We start from the raw sequence: 20,990 nt of genomic DNA, 5'->3' as shown, positions 1-20,990 counted from the left end.
GACGTCCATACCTTTTTTGCAGGGTGTCCTGCACATTCAACCTCCCTTTGTTCCTTACACGGCACCCTGGGATCTGAATTTGGTACTATCAATGCTACAGTAGCCTCCCTTTGAACTCTTACAGTCAGCGGACCTTAGATTTCTGACATGGAAGGTGACATTCCTGCTGGCCATAGCATCAGCTAGATGTGTGTCAGAGCTTGGGGCTCTTTCCTGCTGGGAACCTTTCCTGATCTTCCATGATAGGGTGGTGCTTTGGACTGTCCCTTCCTTTCAACCGAAAGTAGTTTCCGGAGTTCACATTAATCAGGAAATAGTGGTTCCAGCATTCCAAGATGCTTTTGCAGGTTCCGTCTTAGAATATCTGGATGTGGTCAGGGCATTACTTATTTATGTCCAGGGTATCCGACGTACGGTTTTTCTTTTTGTCCATTGCTAGATGGCTTACCATTACAATAAAACAGGGGCCTCGGCTGATAAGCTATGGCGGGCAACCACATGGTCCTCAGTCACATTCACCAAATTTTATCGGTTCATTGGGTTTGCGTCCTCAGATGCTAGCTTTTGGCCATAGCGTGCTACGAGCTGGGCTTCCAGGACTGTGCCTCCCTTAAGGGGGCTGCTTTTGTACGTCCCCATTGTAGCAGTGTCCCCCAGATAGGATGAAGGAGAAAAGAGGATTTTTATACTTGCTATAAATCCCTCTGTTCTTCTGCTGTTTGCTTCTTGGTTGTTCTACTCCCTTTCCTTGATGGCTTTAAAATTACACTGACTAGCTACATGGGGTTGCAGAAGGGAGGAGTCTGTCAGCAGCCACAAATTAACTAGTTTAGTTGCCAACTCCACACTCTCCAACTACAACCCCATGGTAACAATGTCCCCTAGATGGAATCGGAGAAAGGGATTTATCGTAAATATAAAAATGCTTTTTTTTTTTTATTACACCGCAATCACTTAATTATTTTTTTTAAATTATTTTGCAACTAGTTATATTCAGGAAATTATAGGGATTCCCTTTTTCTATTCAGTTTCATTTGTTGTGAAAATAAGAGTCACGGAGTGCCCCAATGTTACGTTTCCTTTTCTTTTGGTCTTATAAATCTTGTCTTTCTCCCTCTCAATTTTGCATCTCCGATACCCACAAAAAGCCCCCAAATTACCTCAGTACATGTACATGTCCTTCACACCCCTATAAGTGTCTCAGCCCTCCCAATAATCCCCCCCCTCCCCATCATGCCCTCAAATGCCACAAGTACTGCAAAACTCCATTCAGACCTTCCCACATGTCACTTAGGCCCCATTCACCCAAATAACCACACTCACTCTTCGTAAGGGGTGGCAATGACAACCACTACTAACTAAGCAACTAATGGACACTAGTCAACAATGAATTACCACTGATTGATATAACCCTGCCCAAAAAAAGTGAATTCCTTGGCAGTCAGGATCAAGAATCACAGTATTTTCTGCGAGGAAGGAGGGAGATCATGTGTTGCTGACTGCTCTGCACTGCATCCTCCTCTGCACTGCCTAATCCTCCTGCATTGAGCAGTCATGTGACATGGAATCTGATGCTTCCATCATTCTCTTCATTTTTCTTTTTTTATGTTGAAGGCATTTAGCTGCACACGTTGCCCCAGCTCTCACTTATTCAATAGCAGTCTATACATAATCCAGGAAGGAGCTGGGGGCTACATCAGTTAATTAAAAAAATTGATATGTGTGATGAAATGATATAAGTTGTATTGAAAAGCATACTGCAAAGACTGCATTGGGAGTCTAACAAGCTTTGCATAATTCATTTGTCAAATATAAAGGTTTGTTTAATAACATGACACAAATCTGCTTTAGTCCCCAGAAATCAGACCTTTGCCCTGATTTCTGTAGCATAAGTTGCTCTGGGTTACAGCACACTTGTAATTAATTGGACATATTTAAATAATGTAACCTGTAATTAGCCTTCCAGCCCTGGCAATGTGCAAGTCTGGTTTAAAGGGAACCATGTTTTCTAGTGTGGAATTTGCAAATTTGCCTTCAGGCCAAAGAGCATAACATTTTGTAATAGCTGTCATAACTTGCTGTAAACATCACATGTAGTGGAAAAATCATGATTGCTAAAAATAATTTAACTTGGGATGTACAGACAGCTATGTGCCATTCTCAGTATGTGTGGGTTGGCATTTGTCAGCACTTGTCAACGTGTCAAGAGTTCTGTAATTAAACTTGTACCGTTCGCTGCACCTTGCTGGGTGTACTAGGTATGAGTGTAAATCAGAGTGATATTCAATGAGTGATATTCGTATGCCACGAGTTGTTTATGGTAAGTGTAAAACACAAAAATATGCACATATTGATATTATCATTTTGTGTAACCAGCGTTTGTATCACTGGGTTGCTTTAATCTTATGAGGCAAGTTTCCTATGAGTAGTCTGTTTGATAGACGTTTATATACATGTAAAATATCTGTTACGTTAACCATTTTTTTTTAATATGTTAATTTCATAGTGTTACACACGTAGACTATATAAAGCAACGGATAAGATTACAGATCTGCCAAGGAATAACATGTGAAAACAACTTGTACAAATTTAAATGCTAAGGCTACTTCTTGAGTTTGCTGTGCAGTTGGTTGAATTTTGTTCCTGTAGTATTATGTATCTTAATAAAATTTAAGTGGTGTTAATAATACTAATTGATAATTTAGTCTGCAAAACATTTCTTACTACAAACTATATTGAAATCTTGTGCTTATTCTATGATCTACTTGTCTTGCACACAGAGGGGAGTGGGCATTTATGGATGAATGTGCATGAAAAAAGCATTGTAGAAGTATAAATAAATGTTAAATGAGAAACCGATTGTGCAGAATCATTCAGAAATCAATGTGTTGAGTACTTGCAGTGTCTGAAAATGGATGCTAAAAATGTTATTGCGAGGGCTGCAAATAAAGTGCAGAATCATTCAGAAATCAATGTTTTTCATGTAAAGCTTTAGTGTTTAGTTTCCGGCGTTTCTGCATCAACGTTTCCAATTTTACATTGAAAATATATTTAATAAAAATGTAACAGCAGTTATATTGTCTCATTATTACTGAAACATACGTCTTATTTACTATATTTTGTCACATAGTCTAATTGTTAACAATTTGAACTGAATTAAGTTTATATTCCTTTTTTTATTGCTTTATACTCATTTCTATATGTAGATGTATTGTAAACAATAATAATACTATGAATATAGGCACACTTGAAAATTAATGTTAAGAGCTAGATTTACTAAAGGGCGGTTTGCTCAAACTCGCCGCTTTTTGACTATTTTTTCGTCGGTTTTGAAACCGTCGGATTTACTAAAGCCCATGCCGCTGTCAAAATGGCCAGAAATGACATTTTTCAAAACCACCACTTTACAAACCGCCATCCCGATTTTAACAATGACGCACATACAAACAGTCGGATTTTCTAAGCTGGGGCTTTCAAAACCACCGCAAAACAGCCTTCCAAACGGCCAAAATAAAAGAGGTGTTTGTGAATGGCGAAATTGCTCACACTGCATTCTGTTTGAGCTATTTTGCCATTCAGAACATAAGAGAAAGCACCATTGACATTTTAAATATTTGGAATATTATTTATTGATAAAGGGACACAATAAATTTAATAACTTTATAGGGGAATGTTTTGGTTTTTTTTTTATATATTTTTTTTGAAGGGACGCTTTTATAGCATTATATTATGTGGGAAATGTGAATATATAATATTACTAACTGATTGTTAATGGTGGATATAATTCTTTATATTGCACAATTTGTCATTACATATTGTCCGAATAATATATTAATGAAATAATTTTAGCCCCTTAATATAATGAAATTTCTTTTTCCCCTCATAAGTTATTACTTAATTCATTTTGCCCCTTAATCAATAAATAATGATTGCCAACCTAATTTAAATGTCAATGGGGCTTCTCTTATGTTCTGAATTGCAAAGTAGTTCAGAGCATGTTTAAGCTATCAAGCCATTCAGAAGCAGGTATTAAAACTGTCCTGTCCTGTCTTTTGGATGGCGGTTTTGATGGCGGTTTCATCCACCAAAGTTTAGGACTTCCCACTTCTTTTAACTACTGTAATAACCCGCAGCTCAGTTTGTTGATATCGAGGCCACACACTGTTCAGCCCTTTGCACTTCACAGACCATTCTGTCTGCCAGTTAATGGGAGCTGTAGTGTTGACTCCCTATTCACTTGCCTGTCCTATGCCTGCTCCTATAATAATTGATAGTCGGTACAAACTGCCCATCAATTGAAGCCCCTTGCACTGCTCAGCAAAGTGTTAGTGACAAAATGCAGACCTTAGTGACAAAATGACATCTCAAGGCATCAAACCTCATGTTGGTGGATGACTTTGTGTGCATTTGTGCTTTACAGATTGTGCATTTAATGCTTTTTAAATTATGGGGGTCTATCAAAGGGAGATAAGCCCTAAATTTAGGACCTCTCGTTATTTACCAAAGCCCCTGGACAATGAAGAGTATCTCTGAAGGGTAACCATCTCCAGGGACTTATTTACAAAGGACCTCACTATCATATCTGTAATAATGCCCAGTAATATTGTCACTAGTAAGCACAATAATAGTACTCAGTAACTTCCAAGTGTAAAGCACAGTAATATGGCCACTGTAATGCACAGTAATATATCAACAGATATGCCTGGTAATATATCTGCTGTAAAAATGACCAGCAATATGGAAACAGTAATAACCAGCAATATGCTAACATTAGTGCTCCATAGTATGCCAGCAGAAGGAATACCCAGCAATATGCTAGAAATGTGTATTAATATGCAAATAATATATCAACAATAAAATGCTGAGTGATATGCCAATATTAATGGCCAGTAATGGCATGCCATCAGTTGCATGTTTTCTTGATAACATCAAACCATAATGACCTGTAATGAATTAGCTGTGTTAATGGTCACTAATATGCCAGTGCTGGGCATAATTAATGTTAGCATTCTGATGGGCATCATCAAAATGCTAACATTAATTATGCCCAGCAGTAGTAATTGCAGGTAATGTGCTGTATAATGAGTAGGAGTAAATATTATATAGCTAGTTACTCATACCATCACTTCCATATCTTTCCAATCCTGCTCCTCCTCCCTACTCCTCTTCCTTTGCCCTCCCACATTTGAAGGTGAACGGTATGTACACTCTCTACCTTCGCTGTGATGTGGTGTGCTGCACCGGCTTCTGATTGGCTGCTGATGGGCAACTAACAAGACTGAGCACAGCGTCGTAGATGACCGGCTGCAGATGTGGACACTTGTCCATGCCGAGTTTCACTCTCTCGGTGCCTGCAATGCTCTAAATTATCTTGCTGTCCCTGTCATTTCACCCCATAGTACCACCTTAGGCGTGGTGTCTTTATGGATGCACCCATGGGTGGTTGTGTGTGACATGCTTGGGTATATTGTATTGCATTATGGTTGCAACTCTCACCTTGTTCTGTCTTTCTTTTTTCTGCCTCTAGAAAAAACAAGAAAGGAAATGACTGCTAAAGGTTCCACTGGTGTGGAAGTAATTCTCTATACGCTAGAGGTGAGGGGACATTCGTTCTGTGTGTGCATTGTTTGTGTTGTTCATTCTCTTTAAACAAACACTGCTCTTTTTGTGCAGTACTTTTTCAAGTAAATCATTTGGTTGCCTATTACTTTGCTATAAATTTACCTATGTGTTAAACAAATGCATGTCAGTATGTCAGTGCACAGAATGCCACATTTCTTTTACATTAATCTTCACAATAATAAAATGATTGGTAGACCTTTAGTTTGCTATGCTAACACATTCATTTTTATACTTGCAGAATACCAGGGATCTACAGACAATATTAAATATTGTAAATATTCTCAATGAATTAATGTCAGCTGGTAAGTTACTATATTCAGACACAAGGTATGAGATCTGTGGTTTCAGAAGGCTCTATTGCATCACTCATAACATTATTTCTGTTTAAAAATGTATGGAGAGGTTGGCTAACGCATACCTCACAACATTTAGAACTATGGAATCCCCCACTCAAACCCCACCCACAAATGAACGCATTTGTCTAAAAAGCCATCCGCCCCCCCCTACGCACGCACGCACACGCACACGCACACGCACACGCACACGCACACGCACACACACACACACACACACACACACACACACACACACACACTTACTTTACGGGACCTCCTGACAAAATCGGGACTGTTCAGAGGTATGCCTAAGGGCTCTGAATTTACTCTACATTTTTTTGTATATGGATGCAAGTCAGGCAATGCAAGTAAATTGTCAAGAAAATAGGGACATTAAAACAATGCAGCAAAATGTACAATTATTAAATTGTGTATATCATGTACCCTTTTGTCACTTTTACTAAATACATTACTCCTATTTTTCTGGTGTACTTCTGTGTTTTCAATGTGTTTATATGATGGGACATATTTATTTTATACTAAGATGTGACAAATCTGTGCTATGCTCTCTGCTTAGCTTCAGTTGTAGTCAGTGAGGAGTTTGTCTTGTGCTCGCGCAGCACAAATAAATAACAGAAGCTATGAAGCCATGGCTGAAATCTGTAAAGGAAACAGTGCATTTAGGAACAGTTGTAGGGGAGCATACACAAGCTAATAAATTAATCACCTGAAGATGGAAAGTCTCTTTACTGCCAATAATAACAGCGAAAGAGGTTGAATCGTAATCTCCTATGGTATTGTATGTAAACCATATAGTAGGAATAAGCCAGTCAGATACTTATATTTAAAGACAACATTCTTGTATATTTCGCAGAAATTAGTAGGGGTCTCGAGAACGCAGCAGAGTGTGCCTTATTAATCTGCTGTATATTAGCATGCTGTATACGTGTCAGACATTTGGCTGTCAGTCATAGCCTTTTATTCAGCATACGAACCTGTATCAGTTGCATCAGCCCTTGCATAATATACACATTTGGTATTTCTATACTCAGGAGAATTACAGTTATTTTTGTGTCACCTTCTTGTACTAATATTATAGAAGTAAATATTATTATTATTATTATTAATATTTATTTATAAGGCGCTACAAGGCATCCGCAGCGCCGTACAGAGACAAACAAAATCACAATACAATGGGAGACAGCACAGTACAGTAAACACAGCAACTCAGTACGCTCAATGCACAGCTAGAGAGGGCGGGGAAGGGGGAGGGAGGATCCGAAAATGACGGGGCCCAAGAAGGGGGGCGTGGAAGACAGGGAGACCCCCAGGGGGGAGGAGGGAGCGAAAGTGGATGTGGGGTGGAGGACCTTTGAGGAGGAGGGCTAAGTAGCTGGAGAGCAGAGTTAGAAGTGGTGGAAACAGGAGGAGAGATGGCCCTGCTCAGAGGAGCGTACAATCTAAGGGTGAGAAATATGAGAATAGTCGTGGAAAAGCGTATGTTATTGATTGTGCCATACACTTTTATATTAAAGTATTTTTTTTTTACTATGGTACCAACAGAAAGCTCTATACATCTAGGGAAAGTATGGTGATATTTATTAGGATACACAAAGTTATTAAAACCCACACATTGCAAAACTGTGAAATGTTGTCTTTTCACACAGAATACCCCCATCCCTGAAGGGGTTAAAGGATGGGTGCTAGGTACATAGAGCAGATGTAACGGAAAATAATCTTCGTGTATGAATGTAGCCTTTTGTAGTAACTATGGAACCCGCTACTTATACTCTCTCTCTCTTGTTTTTTTAGGTGGAGGGAGAAGAATAAATGTTCTGATATCCAAAGGAGGGACACAAGTCCTCCTACAATTGCTACTCCGTGCCAGTAAGGACCCGTCTAACGAGGAGTTAATGGTACTTCTTCATAGCGTGCTGGCAAAGATAGGTTCAAAAGGTGTGTACTATTTGTTACAGGCTTGGCATTGCTAACTTGCATTCTTCTGTAACCCTTCCCTAAATTCAATTACTAGTGACATCCCAGGGAAGCCCCTGGTTTATGGACTGATGTCTGACTTCTAACCACACATAAGAAAACATCAGTTATGTTGATCAGGGTAGGCAAAATAAAGCAGACCCAACATCTCCTAAGCAGCATTTATCAATATCGAAAGCTTACTGTGGGAAATGTTAAAATATAAATAAATAGTATGGTTATTGTAGAAGCAGAGCGAACCAAGATGATTACAAGCTATTTAATCAGAAAATAAAAAAATGTTTTATAAGAAATTTATGCAGAATTCATTGCAAAATGAGGTGAATAAAATATACATGGGTGGCTGCCCTCCATTAAGAGATAATATGGCTCCCTAGTGGGTTATATGCCTTTGTAAAATATATAGGAACACTTATTTTTTTTACATGTTCCTATATAATACATCCTTTTTACAATTTGATAACTATAATTATAACTATAATTATAACTATAATTGTACCATCACAAGTAAAGAATCAACTTCTCTGATTCAATTTGAATATATTTATGTAGAGTATTTTATTTAATTAACACTGTTTTGTGTTATATTAATAATCTCTAACATGTATAATAGATTTCAATAATCGTACTAAGGATCTGTTTATAATGGAATGTCAATATATGGAACATTTTATACTCCATCATTGTAACCTCCTGAGTCATTGATTAAAATGTGGACACGAACCGTCATATGAGAGTAACAGGAAAATTGTATGTGTAAATAGCCTTTCTTGATTATGACGACCAGTTGTGTTAAACAAAAAAAACACAACTATTTTGTTGTGTTTTTTTTAAGAAATTACATTAATAGTAATAGGTTTATAACATTAATATATTGAAGTGCTACAAACCCTTTATCCCTTGTGTTCTGATATACGTCACTGTTCTGGTAACGGTCAAACTCTTTAGATATGCAGTCAGGAATAACTTAACTGGAGTGGCAGTGATTGAAGGGGATTGGTCTCTGTTTTTTGTATGATCTGTTGGGTTATGCAGGACTATTGTACTATATTTAAGAGGTTGTAATCTAAAGACATTTGTTTTGGAAGTTAACCACTTTCTCTGCACTTTCTGGGAAATAAACTGCAGATAAAGTGCTTGTTTACATTCCCATTTAACTTTTCATTTGTCTTTTCAAACCAACATTTATTTTACAGACCTGTTATGAAATACACACTTACAAAACACTGTCTTTTATGGTGAAATCATAATCATTTTTATGCAACTGCACTTATTTACACATTTCCTAAAAGAAGCATCTCCAGTGCTTCAGATAGTAATGTCACGGGTTGATGGGGAAATTGGAGAAATAACATGTTTACGTTTAAGAAGTAGCAAGTGTAGTAAAAAAAATAGCTCATGTTAGTCTTTCTAAAAAGAGGAAATATGATTTTGTTTTTTTGTTTTTGTTTTTTAAATCTGACCTATATTGAGCTGATAGGTTTCTATTATACAGCCATAGGGGACTCATTCTTTTGGGCCACTCATTAAACAGGCTACACAAATTCAGGATGTGGTACATAAACTTTAGGGAAAGAATGTTTTTTGCCCCTTCTGGAATAATGGGAGATTTGTAGAATGAACCTATATGGAAGGTTGAGGGTGAGTTCTAATTGGTAAAAGTATGGCATAACAACAACTGGTAATTTATCTGACTGACCATTTAAAATCTTTCACACAGTATCAGGGACTGTACATGGCAGAAGGTGATAGGAAATATTGTCAGGGAGTCGGCCAGGGCAACTTTATAATCTTCATACAGCATATCTTTCCCTCCTCCGTTTAAGTAAATTTAGGAGAGGCACTGGGGCAGCCTGCCCAAAATACAAGTATAAGGCAGGGTCTCTTGCAACTTATTTTTGGAATGCTGTAACAGTGAATAAGGTAAATAGTGTCTTGTTCACCTGGGGTATGGACTGTCAGATTATCCATGAACAGGGGTCTGGAGAAGCCAGTCAAAGAGCTAGCCTGATGTGAGCATGGGTTTACTGTCCAGCATGCTTCCAGCCAATGTTATTTGAAGTAATACATTGTATTTTGTGCCGCATGCTTATTTGTATTCAGTCTGCCTCATTAGGCTGTGCTTACTGCATCCATAATATGTTATGGTAAGAAACTAATATCTAAGACCTGTAATTGCTAAAGGAATCAGTCATTTTAGCAACAACACGTTGTACTGTGCTGAACTATGCTTTAGACTAGTTTTCTTTTTCTACTGGGTGGTTGTGTTTTCTTTCTTTGTTTCTGTTTTTATTTTATTGCAAAACTGTAAAACTTCCATTAGAAGACTTAAAAAAGACATAAAAAAGTTTGACAGACAAAGGAAAAAAAATCCACATGACCTTTTACTAGAGTTGCATAGTGTCAGTCGGTCTGTGACAGTAATGCTGTGTTCCACACTATGCCATGGCCTGATATAGTTTTATTTCTAAATGCGTTTTATGCCAACAACACCAGAAGGTCTTTTGCTTGTTTCAGGTAAAGCTACATACACTCCCCTAAATTGTGTATATATCACTTAATTTTGGATAGGTAGGGTGTGTATTTGGAAAAATACACCCAAACGGTCTTTTCCTTTGAAACTGGTAAAAATACATGTATTGTCCACAAAGGTGAACATATCCTCTAGGTGTACATAATATAGTAAATTGTAAACGTTTATTCTTATATCCTATTTACTCATACATAGATCACCTGTCTGTGTATTTTTTGTTCCCTACAGATAAAAAGTTTGGAATAAAAGCACGAGTCAGTGGAGCACTGAACATCTCTCTAAACCTGGTGAAACAAAGCCAGCAATATCCAAAGCTGTTACTTCCGTGTCTTCAAGTCTTACGTGTGTACTGTATGAACTGTAAGTCCTGGACCTCAGTGTTGGGGGAAATGACAAAGCAGGTGCCACAAATGTTCTGCAGGTTTGGTCTGTTCTTGAACCTGGATATTCCACACCAATTTTGTGTTGCATTCAAGAGCAGTAATGAGAAATGACTCTGCCTGGGTGATACTAAGGCCTTGGAGATAAAACAGAGGAGGTTAGATGCAAAAACACATACCGAAACAATGCAATGGGATTTCATGATTTTATATCACTATAATTTTTTTTATCTCATAATGACCATTATTTACATTGTTATGACAATGACCATTTTGCATGTTTTTTTTGTCTGTCATGGAAATTTTTTTTTTTTTTTTACTTCTTGGCTTTATTAAGAAATAAGTTTGAAACAAAGTAAGAATAGCCCATAAGAACTTACTTGGAAAACAGTGTGGGGACTCTCTTTGGTTACATCATTACCTTGAGAGCTCCTGTTAGAGTTTTTGATTTTAGGAAATAGAAACATGAAGACTGCACTAAGGGAGTGTTGATATTTAGTAGGCTGGGCTGAGAATACTTCTCTAATAGTTAGGAGCTGAAGTCTTAGAAGAAGAATTTAGGTGCCAGTAATTTTGTGAGAAAAAATTTGTGGCAAACAGGGTCTGTTTATGAAGACTGGTGCCCAATTCACTGCACAGAAAAGGTGCTTTGACCCATAGCCAACAGATTGTCAATGGACATTTGTCAGTTTGGAAAAAAGAAAACAAACCACTGATTGGTTACTTTAGGTTTTGGTTTTTTTTTTGCCTTTCCACCACTTTTCATAACTATACCCCAGATGTGCTGTGAAAAATACAATGTAGGCTTATGCAGATTTCTGTGTTTGTCTGTTTGTTATGCAATATATGAACAGATGTTTGTGTAAGAACTATACAAACATGCATTGGCATATAATACTTGACCAACATTTCTGAAATGCATTAAATAATTCATAGCCTACATTATATTGTAGTTGGAATGGTCGTCATGTGCAAAGCAGATTTACTCAGCATACTTTAATCAGCAGATTTATCTAGAACATTTTCCCCAAGCACAGCTTACCGCGCAGTCATTTATCTGAGCACATCTAGACAGAATGCAGTTTGTCCAACAATATCAACAGACTCATTTCTGCTGCTCAGAGCTTCATAGCATATGAAGTACCTTGCTGGCTGGAGAACCGGTGACTAATGCTCAATGGCCACAAAACTGTGGCTGCGGTTATTAATACTAGCTTGAAGCAGGAGCTGGCTGGACTGGGAGGCATCTGCCCCACCCCTTCCGGTGCCATATTGAGCTACTTTGGGCCATGTCACTGGGCTACCTGCATTTTTTTTCTTTTAAAATGTTCCTAATAGGCTGCTGTGCCAAGCGTCGCCCCGCCCTCTATGATATGCACAGTGATTAGCTTACATGCCTCCCAGCACTGTGGCCATTGCATTTCTGTCCAGGGCCTTATCTGTGTGGAGATTGTATGTTCTCCCTGTGATTGCATTTGTTTCCTCACATTCCAAAACCATACTGGTAGACTAGTTAGCTGACAAAATTAACCCAAATGTGTGTGTTTGTGTGGTAGATCATTTAGACTGTAAGCTCTTATGGGGCAGGGACTGACATGAATGATTGATATAAGCCATACTTGTCAACCTTTGAGAAGGCAATTCTGGGAGATCCCGGTCAGGGGGTGTGGTTGGAGGGTGGGAGGGGGCGGGACACGGTGAATCACGTAATTTTGGCCCAGCCTACGCAACATAAACATCATTTTGATGATTCACTGAGAATCGTGTCATTTTGATGTGTGAGTTCCGTATGCGACATACTTGCCCGCTCTCCCAGGAGTCTGGGAGACCGACCCGAGTTTTGGGAGTCTCCCGGACATTCCGTGAGAGTTGGCAAATATGATATAAGCACTGCATAAAATGGTGGAGCTATATAAATAAACAATAATAAATGAGTAAATATAGAATCCATGATCCTTTTTAATTAAGATTTTAACAGAATGAAAAGTATTAGCACGTCTTATTAAATAATAGCTAGGTAGTTATTGATTCAGCTGAGAAAAGACATACTATAGCTAGCATCAGTATTGAAAATCATTTAGATGTGTTCTTTCGTGTTTCCTATATTTTAGCTGTAAATGCTGTGTACCTAGGGAAAAATGGAGCCGTGGAACTTCTGTTCAAGATAATAGGACCATTCAGTAAAAAGAACACTGGCCTCATGAAGTAAGTATGCTTCATAGATATATATCCTACGTCTAATTCAATGATGCTCTGTCTCACTGTTTTGTTCTTAAGAGTTTAAGGCAGACACATACAGACAACTACCTGCTTATGTTGTAGGTGTAGATAATCCACGAACGTGTTGCTTATGTATTTTATTGGTTAGCAGTCGGATGTTGTACTACCAAGATCCAATACATGGCCATAATAAATAATTTTTATAAATATATTTTTATTTTTCAAGAAGTCTCTAATGATAATAGACCATGGAACACTAGTAACTGCCAAGTCCTTCAGCTGACTACACAAACATCATTTTGGTTGTAGAATATAATGTAGTAGTTTTTTATCTCAATTAAAAAAAAACACCTATATGTGAGTAACATTACAGTGACATTTAGGTTTCCAAATTGATCGCCCTGTTTAGAGATGACTTTTTCCAAAAAATGATTGGATTGAAGCACGTGTTTTAATTGTTTGACTTAAATCAAAGTGTTATATATCAAAATTGTTATGTATGTGACATAATTGCTCATTGTAAAACATTTAGACACTGTTTGTTGATCTGATTGTTCAGCAATTACATTGTTGATGCCAAAATGTGTGGCCAACTTTTCTCATCTTTTCAACTTCTCTTTCTACAGTAGAATATTGCACACATCTACAATCATACTTATTACACCCTCATAAACAATGTACATCATCAAGCTACATTATCTCATTGTCATTATATCTCTAAACTGCTTGAAAGATTATATGCAGCCCTGTAACGCAGTCTCTTCCATTATGCCTATATTTCTTTAATGTGTATTCTGCTCTTATTGCTCTGACTGCTGTCAGCCCGTTATCTAAACCTTCCTCGTTCTCATCACTCTTGGCTTGTTTACCACTTTACACATGATATGTCACCACCTTCATAGTGATAAGCCATGACAAGAAAGTGTTACATGTGCAGCTTATGTCAAGTAATTGCTCCATCTTTGTTTTCTCTGGAGACAAAACTTTCTGTACACTCGTTTTCAATATCTCATTCAAAGTCACACACAGGGGTGGAACTACCATTGGTGCTGCAGGTGCAGTGCACTGGGGCTCATGGAGATAATGGGGCCCACTGCATGGTAGATGCAGATGTTTGGGGGCCTCGGTTCCCTCCTCCCTGCACCGAGGCCCACAGCTCACTTGTTCCGCCTCTGGTCATACACATTATTAGCTTTGTTGCCATGGAAACTCACACTTTCCTTCAGCCATATACACGTTGTTGTCCTCACATTATCTCATACTTCATCTATCCAAACAGTATTTTTATCTGGTTCAAGTCTTACTCTCCTCTTTTATGTCATTTCTCTTGTCAACAACAAAGTTATGAAATTTACTCAACAAGCCCTCGCTGTCTATCCCTTAGACTCTATGGGGCATATTCAATTCCGATCCGATCCGCGGTAACGCGCGTTACTGCGGAAAATGCGCACTACTGCCGGTAATACGGTATCGCAATAACGGGGATTTTCGTACGCAGACCTATGGGCTGCGAACGAAAATCCACGTTATTGCGGTACCGCGGATTAGGTTCGCGGCCGTTCCGGCGCGATCCCGCGAATCGATATCGGAATTGAATATGCCCCAATGACTTAGAGTCATGTCATTTTCTTACTGTTAAGTCCTTTACTTGAAGCATAGTTGGGACTTGGTATTACACTGACGTTAAGCTCCCCCTAGAGGATAAGAGACATTTTACATAACCAGCTCATTGGAGCTTCTGGAGTGGCCAGACTTAAAACGGAAGAATATGATATGTATTTAGCAGGAAATAGCCATTGTATACACACCTTTAAGACTACTCAAATATTAATGGTAATATCAAAAATGTAATGCATATAGTATGCCTGGTCTCATAAATAGTTGTTGCTGTTGTAAAGGTTTAAATCATACTTGCCAACATAGGTAAGTTGTTTCCCAGGAGGCAGGTGGTTGTGTGGGGGCGGGGCTTGAAGAATCACGTCATTAGCCCGCCCCCAAACTGGCATCAATATTTTAAACCAATAAAAACGGGACGGGGCCACGATGACGCATGCACAACATTACTAAGCCCCACCCCTTCCATTTAATTTAACAAAACTTGCTGGGATCCGGGAGAATTGCCTGCTCTCCCGGGAGTCCGGGTGGACTCCCAGAAATTCGGGAGTCTCCCGGACATTCTGGGAGAGTAGGCAACTATGGTTTAAATACTGTTTGGTTTAAATATTACATGTGGCAGCTTTACATTTTTGGGTATTACTTGCCTTGTGCTATAAAGTATCCATATTGGAAACTTACTGCATATGTACATTATCAAATGGCATATTCAAGTTGCATCCACCCTGAAACATATTTTGGTAAGTTGTAGAGCAGGCTGTCTTAACTCCAGTCCTCAAGCACCCCCAACACGTCCTGTTTTCAGGATTTCTTTAATCCTGTAAAGGTGAGTCAATCTATTTTGCTGAGTCAGTAATTATCCTACCTGTTTCTACAGAGTTGGGTACTCAAGGACTGGAGTTGAGACTCTGTTGTAGAGGAAAGCAAATTCCTCTCTCTTGCCTTTCCTTGAATGCCTGAACAGCTAGGTTTACTAAGCAGATCATTCAGAAGTTGTCAGGCATATGCTATATTTCTGTGAAAGTCTGTCACAGCACATAATCCAAGTCAGTGACTTGGATCAATAAATGGCTACAGTAGCACCAACTTTTGCTAATCTAATGCAGACATCTTTAGCTCGCTTGTTCAAATACACTCGTACATTCTTAGACAAACAAAGCAAATACTTTCTTATAGTGACAGATTCTTTACTTCAATTAGAAAATATGACATTATTATGTAAATATGCAATAATGTCCATTTATCATTTTCACACATAAAAATATTAAAATTGTTTACATTTACGGGGGTATATTTTTGTTTCTTATTGACGTTCCATTCTCATTCATATAATATGGTAATATGAACATGGGCATTCACAGAGGTAATGACCAAAGGTTCTTGTCTTCTTTCTGCAGAGTTTCTTTAGATACACTCGCTGCTTTGCTAAAATCAAGTAAGTGTTTTCCTGTCTTGGCCGGGTGGCGTTCATCTTTGTTTTTCTCCTCCCTTTTAATTCAGTTTAATAGTGATTATATAATTTATTGTGTTAGCAGCCATTTTCCTACTGAAATGTATATGCTTTCAGGTTCTCATAATAGTCAGCTGAATCCAAAATGTTTACTCATTAGAAAAGCATGGTATAACTTAAGAATAATAATAATTAATATAATAAAAATATAATGCTTTGTCTATTCTAAACATATTTAAAGTAACAGATGTTCTACATACATATATTTTGCCTTTACTGTTCATGTAACTTTGAGGTGAATTCAAATGTCCATATGTTACTGTATGGACTTATGTCCCCATGGTACGTTCCACCTGAACTGTGATCTTTGTGTGGTCATTATAGAATAAATAATTAATAGTGTTAGTTGATGACTTTGAGATATGTGACCACTGAATACACAGCATTCATAGTAAAACTAATAAGGCACGTTGTATCTACTTGTACCTATAGTCCATCAAGCATTTACTATGAATACTTGGGTGTACTGAGGCCATATTCCTCATAGGGGTCAATGAGCATGTAATAGTCTGACTGTTATCAGTTGGTGGTTAAGTTCTGTATTCTCTGGACCTATGTGGAAATCAGTGTTTTGCCTATCTGTGGTTTAACAGTGAAATATTATCAACAGCTTGTGTTAAAGGTGTACACACACGTTACAGTCTTGTCATTTGGTACGACTACCAAACAACTGTGTCAGTGACCCATTTGCCCATTAATGTGAATGGCCAAATCACAGACTGTCCAATTTATTAATGCAAAGTTATATGTTTATTTTAACCTTTTTCTTAATTTATTTGTAGAAACGAATGCCAGAAAAGCAGTAGACCGAGGATATGTTCAAGGGCTCTTAACAGTTTATGTAGACTGGCATCGTCATGACACTCGGCACAGGCACATGTTGATCCGCAAAGGCATTCTTCAGTGCCTTAAAAATGTTACGAACATTAAACTGGGTAGAAAAGCTTTCATTGACGCCAATGGTATGAAGATTTTGTACAACACGTCACAGGTAAATCTTTCTCAGAAATATCTTAATTAATGTGTTACAATCACTCCTCGTCAAGCCCAAAAGCAAAATGATACAATTAGCACTCACAAGTGTATATATACCAATACATCAGTCAATCTTCTCTCTCGCAAGATAGCGCGAGAGAGTTTGCGCTCTCAAGCGCTCTCTCTCGCGCGCTCTGTTTCTTGCGCGCGCTCGCTCTCTTCCTCTCAATGTGCCAATACTTTTAATGAGCTGACTGGAAACATAATAGACTAACTGTATGTGAATCTTCAATAAAATGTTTAGCTACTGGTGTATGCGATAGAGCTCATTTAGTAGAGTACTTGTGCTGAGAGTTGTGGTTTTGATTCTTATTTGTTTTTTCACCTTCATAAAATAATGCGCACAGACATTTTATTGCATAAACATAATACGTTGATTAAGGGTAAATTAAATTGTGAAATTCAACAGGAGAGCTGGTATGTAAAGATACAATATGACCTTAAGGATCTTAGAATTATAAGGATTATAGTTCTAAGAAACAAATGGTATCCATTCCGAAGTCGTTTTTGTCTCTATGAAAATAAATATTTTTTTTGAGACCTAAAACTCTCTCGGATTGGTAATGTATCATTCTGCTTTGGGCTTGACAAAGGGTAGACCACCTTTTTTTTTTATAGTCACACCTGGCAAATAACAAAGTAGAAATCTGTTGAGATTAGGTTGAGATGCTTCCATGGTTGCAGACTACTCGTTCTGCATGCTACCATTATTGTGTAATAATGCCCTGTAAAATACATTGACAACATATAACAACATACATTGGGGAACAGTGATGTCACTTGTGTAACATGACTCCTTGTGAAAGTGTTCACTGAAGGGAAAACAAATCTACATATGAAAATCAAACAAGTAATTTGAAATTGGTGTGTTTAATAAAATGGGTCAAAGACATTACTTTTTTGTTAATGGGAGGCTAATTAGTAGATGGTTGCAAAAATTAAAATGGGAAATGAGGAGTGCATGTATTAGTGATTTTCAATGTCCTAACGGAGGAATGGATTGATGCGAGAGATGTTTTTGAGGTGATAGTGAGTTGAAGTTGCGAAACAAAGGATGGAACAAATAAATTGACCCCGAGGCTATATGCTTGTGGTATGCAAATTGGATATATGAGATGTTAGTGAAGGTGTCAATATAAAGTTTAACTTTTTACATTTTTTTCTTCTATAGGATTGCCAAGCTGTAAGAACTTTAGATTCTCTTGTGAATACGTCTAGTCTGATAATGAGAAAATGTTTTCCCAAGAACCGTCTTCCTTTACCAACAATCAAAAGTGCTTTTCTTTTTCAACTGCCTGTGGTACCTACCAGTGGGCCTGTGGCTCAGATTTTCAGCATTCCCCCTGAAGGTAAATGGTAGCAGCATTCACTCTCTTACATTCACTATCAAATAATGTGCCGAGAAGTGTTTCATAGGGTTTTTCGCTACAATGTTACAGATTTATAAATAGGTTTAGTGATTTTAAAGATGTATCTGCTTCTGTGGAGAAGCAAAGTGTATACAGAATTGTATACCTTTTGGCTTTTCACTACTGTGACATGGAATTTATCCAGTCCGTGGTACCAAGTACAATAAAAGTGCATTTAATGATGTATGTTTGCAGTGGCAGACAAAACAGACTGCCTGTTACACCCATTGGGAGACAGACACCATAAGGGTAAATTATCCTTGGGTAGGTGTAGTAAGAAATCTACCGCTACCGGTAGGTACGTTTTAATAGACTATGTACACCTTACTGAACATATATATGGCTGTAGTGTTCAACACACCACGTGGTAATGACGTCATTACCACACACGCATGCCCCTTGCTCCACTCAGATGACTTCCATGCCTCCAATGACCAGGCGCACAACATGGCTGTCTGGAGGAAAATATGGAGGAAAGAGGGGCAATGTGGTGCTCTTTTCACTATATTAGCCTTGACATAGGCAAAAATGACAAGTACCTGAAGATCATTTTTTGTAATGCAAGTCGATGGGTGAATAAGTGTCTAGGGATATGATTTGCATACCAGGTTCCCCCATAATTGAAATGGTTGTCCAACACAACCAATGTAAACAGTGAAAATAATCCCAATTATTTGATAGCCTCTTGCAACAAATGATAACAGCCAGGTAGGTATATTTTCTACGAAAGCGGGAATACCTTTTACAATAGGAAACATAGCTCCTCCCCTTTCACGTTTGTTTTGAAAGTAGTTCTAATCTTTTTATTCTTTCTGAATGGATTGACTGCTGATGCTCAGTGAACTGCAACAGCTGCTGTCTAATAAGTGGCACGATCTGGAGGAGCAGGGCTGGCTGGATATAAAGAGTGGGTGCTGTTCAGCCTTTTTAATTTATTTAAACAGGATGAGAAATGTACAATGAACAATATACTTGGCACTCAGTTGTACCCACATTTTACTGAATATTCTGAATATAACCCCTACCTTGAATTGTTTTGCATTTTTCATCCAATATGTAAACTCATAGGGCCTGAGTCACTAAGGCAAGCAAAGGAGTAAATGTTCTCTGGGACAAACCATGTTACAATGTAAGGGGTGCAAATCAGTTTATTATTTTGTACATAAGTTAAATACTGGCTGTTTTTTCATCTAGCACACAAATACTTGCTAGCTTTATTATTACATTGAAATATAAAGTTGATCTAGGACATGCCCTACCCAAACTATAAATCTGCCTCACATTTTAAATTTACCTCCCCCTCCAATACAACATGGTTTTGCCCAGGTGCAAATGTTACTCCTTTTTTATGCTTTACTCTCCTTAATGACTCAGGCCCATAACGTTTATTAAAAATACAGAAAATCGCTTTGGATAGAAATATTTACAACAGACCCAGGTCGTCCTGGTGTCCATTGGGTTTTTATTGTGTCTCCCACGTCTATTGCCTTAGTGAACCCTAAGTCAGGATTATAGTTCTTAATCATGTTCCATAACAGTTATTAAGACCTTTTAACTTTTTTGTTACTTAGTGGATGATGTGGTGGATGAGAGTGACGACAATGATGACATTGAGACAGACGCAGAAGTGGAAGCTGAAAATGAAGATGATAATGAGCAAGTCTTTAAGGTAAGACGTCATGTTTCCTTGTGTGCAGTATGTTTAGTTTAGATGCTGCCTCCTGCACACATTATGATGCATCCGATTCTGTCTCTTGTCTGCAATATATTGTTTGTGATGCTGTCGCTGGTACGTGATATATTACATGAGATGTTGTCCCTGACTTGTTCCTCAGAATGATGACATAGAGACTGATATTAGTAAGCTCAAACCTGCACAAGAGCTGGGAAGGACATTAGAAGATCTGAAAATGTATGAACGCTTTTTCCCAGAGCTTTCCGATGATTTCCAGGTAAAATACCTCCAAAATGTGAATTACAGGGTTGTTTTTATTTTGTTTTTTTTGCTACCAAAAATGTTTAAGGTTAATTGTATGTGTAGCTGTTATTTTTTCGTTATTATCTGAAAATGTTACTATTACTGTAATTTGCATTGTTGTACATTTATTACGCCTATAAACTAAAGCAGTACTATCTAAGTTTGGTCTGCATTTTCTGTTTAATCTGATGTAGAGGAGCTCCAGTTTATACCTGTATCTCAAGCACTTGGTAGTTGAAGGATCAATCTCTAACTGTTGAAAAAACTAACTGTAGTAATTAAATAGAAGTGAAGGGTGTATGAGGGGGCAGGTCTGACGAGGTGTATTTCTCAAGTAGATTTGGCTTTTCAGTTGTATG

The 20,990-nt window shown here is 37.9% G+C and overlaps 1 protein-coding gene across 2 annotated transcripts in view; it reads left to right on the top strand.

The window, feature by feature from the left end:
• Positions 1 to 20,990, top strand: part of AGTPBP1 (ATP/GTP binding carboxypeptidase 1) — a 126,484-nt gene that overhangs the window by 45,021 nt on the left and 60,473 nt on the right. For both annotated transcript variants that reach the window (XM_075211063.1, XM_075211064.1), the window contains exons 4-13: positions 5,528 to 5,595; positions 5,861 to 5,924; positions 7,770 to 7,913; positions 10,714 to 10,845; positions 12,977 to 13,070; positions 16,097 to 16,134; positions 16,992 to 17,200; positions 18,416 to 18,593; positions 20,225 to 20,322; positions 20,489 to 20,605. In XM_075211063.1, the coding sequence (XP_075067164.1) occupies positions 5,528 to 5,595; positions 5,861 to 5,924; positions 7,770 to 7,913; positions 10,714 to 10,845; positions 12,977 to 13,070; positions 16,097 to 16,134; positions 16,992 to 17,200; positions 18,416 to 18,593; positions 20,225 to 20,322; positions 20,489 to 20,605 (1,142 nt within the window). The remainder of the gene's footprint in view (positions 1 to 5,527; positions 5,596 to 5,860; positions 5,925 to 7,769; positions 7,914 to 10,713; positions 10,846 to 12,976; positions 13,071 to 16,096; positions 16,135 to 16,991; positions 17,201 to 18,415; positions 18,594 to 20,224; positions 20,323 to 20,488; positions 20,606 to 20,990) is intronic.

This window comes from Mixophyes fleayi, chromosome 1, assembly GCF_038048845.1.
Source record: "Mixophyes fleayi isolate aMixFle1 chromosome 1, aMixFle1.hap1, whole genome shotgun sequence".
Taxonomy (NCBI): Eukaryota; Metazoa; Chordata; class Amphibia; order Anura; family Limnodynastidae; genus Mixophyes; species Mixophyes fleayi.
This window is presented reverse-complemented; position numbering and strand designations above follow the sequence as displayed.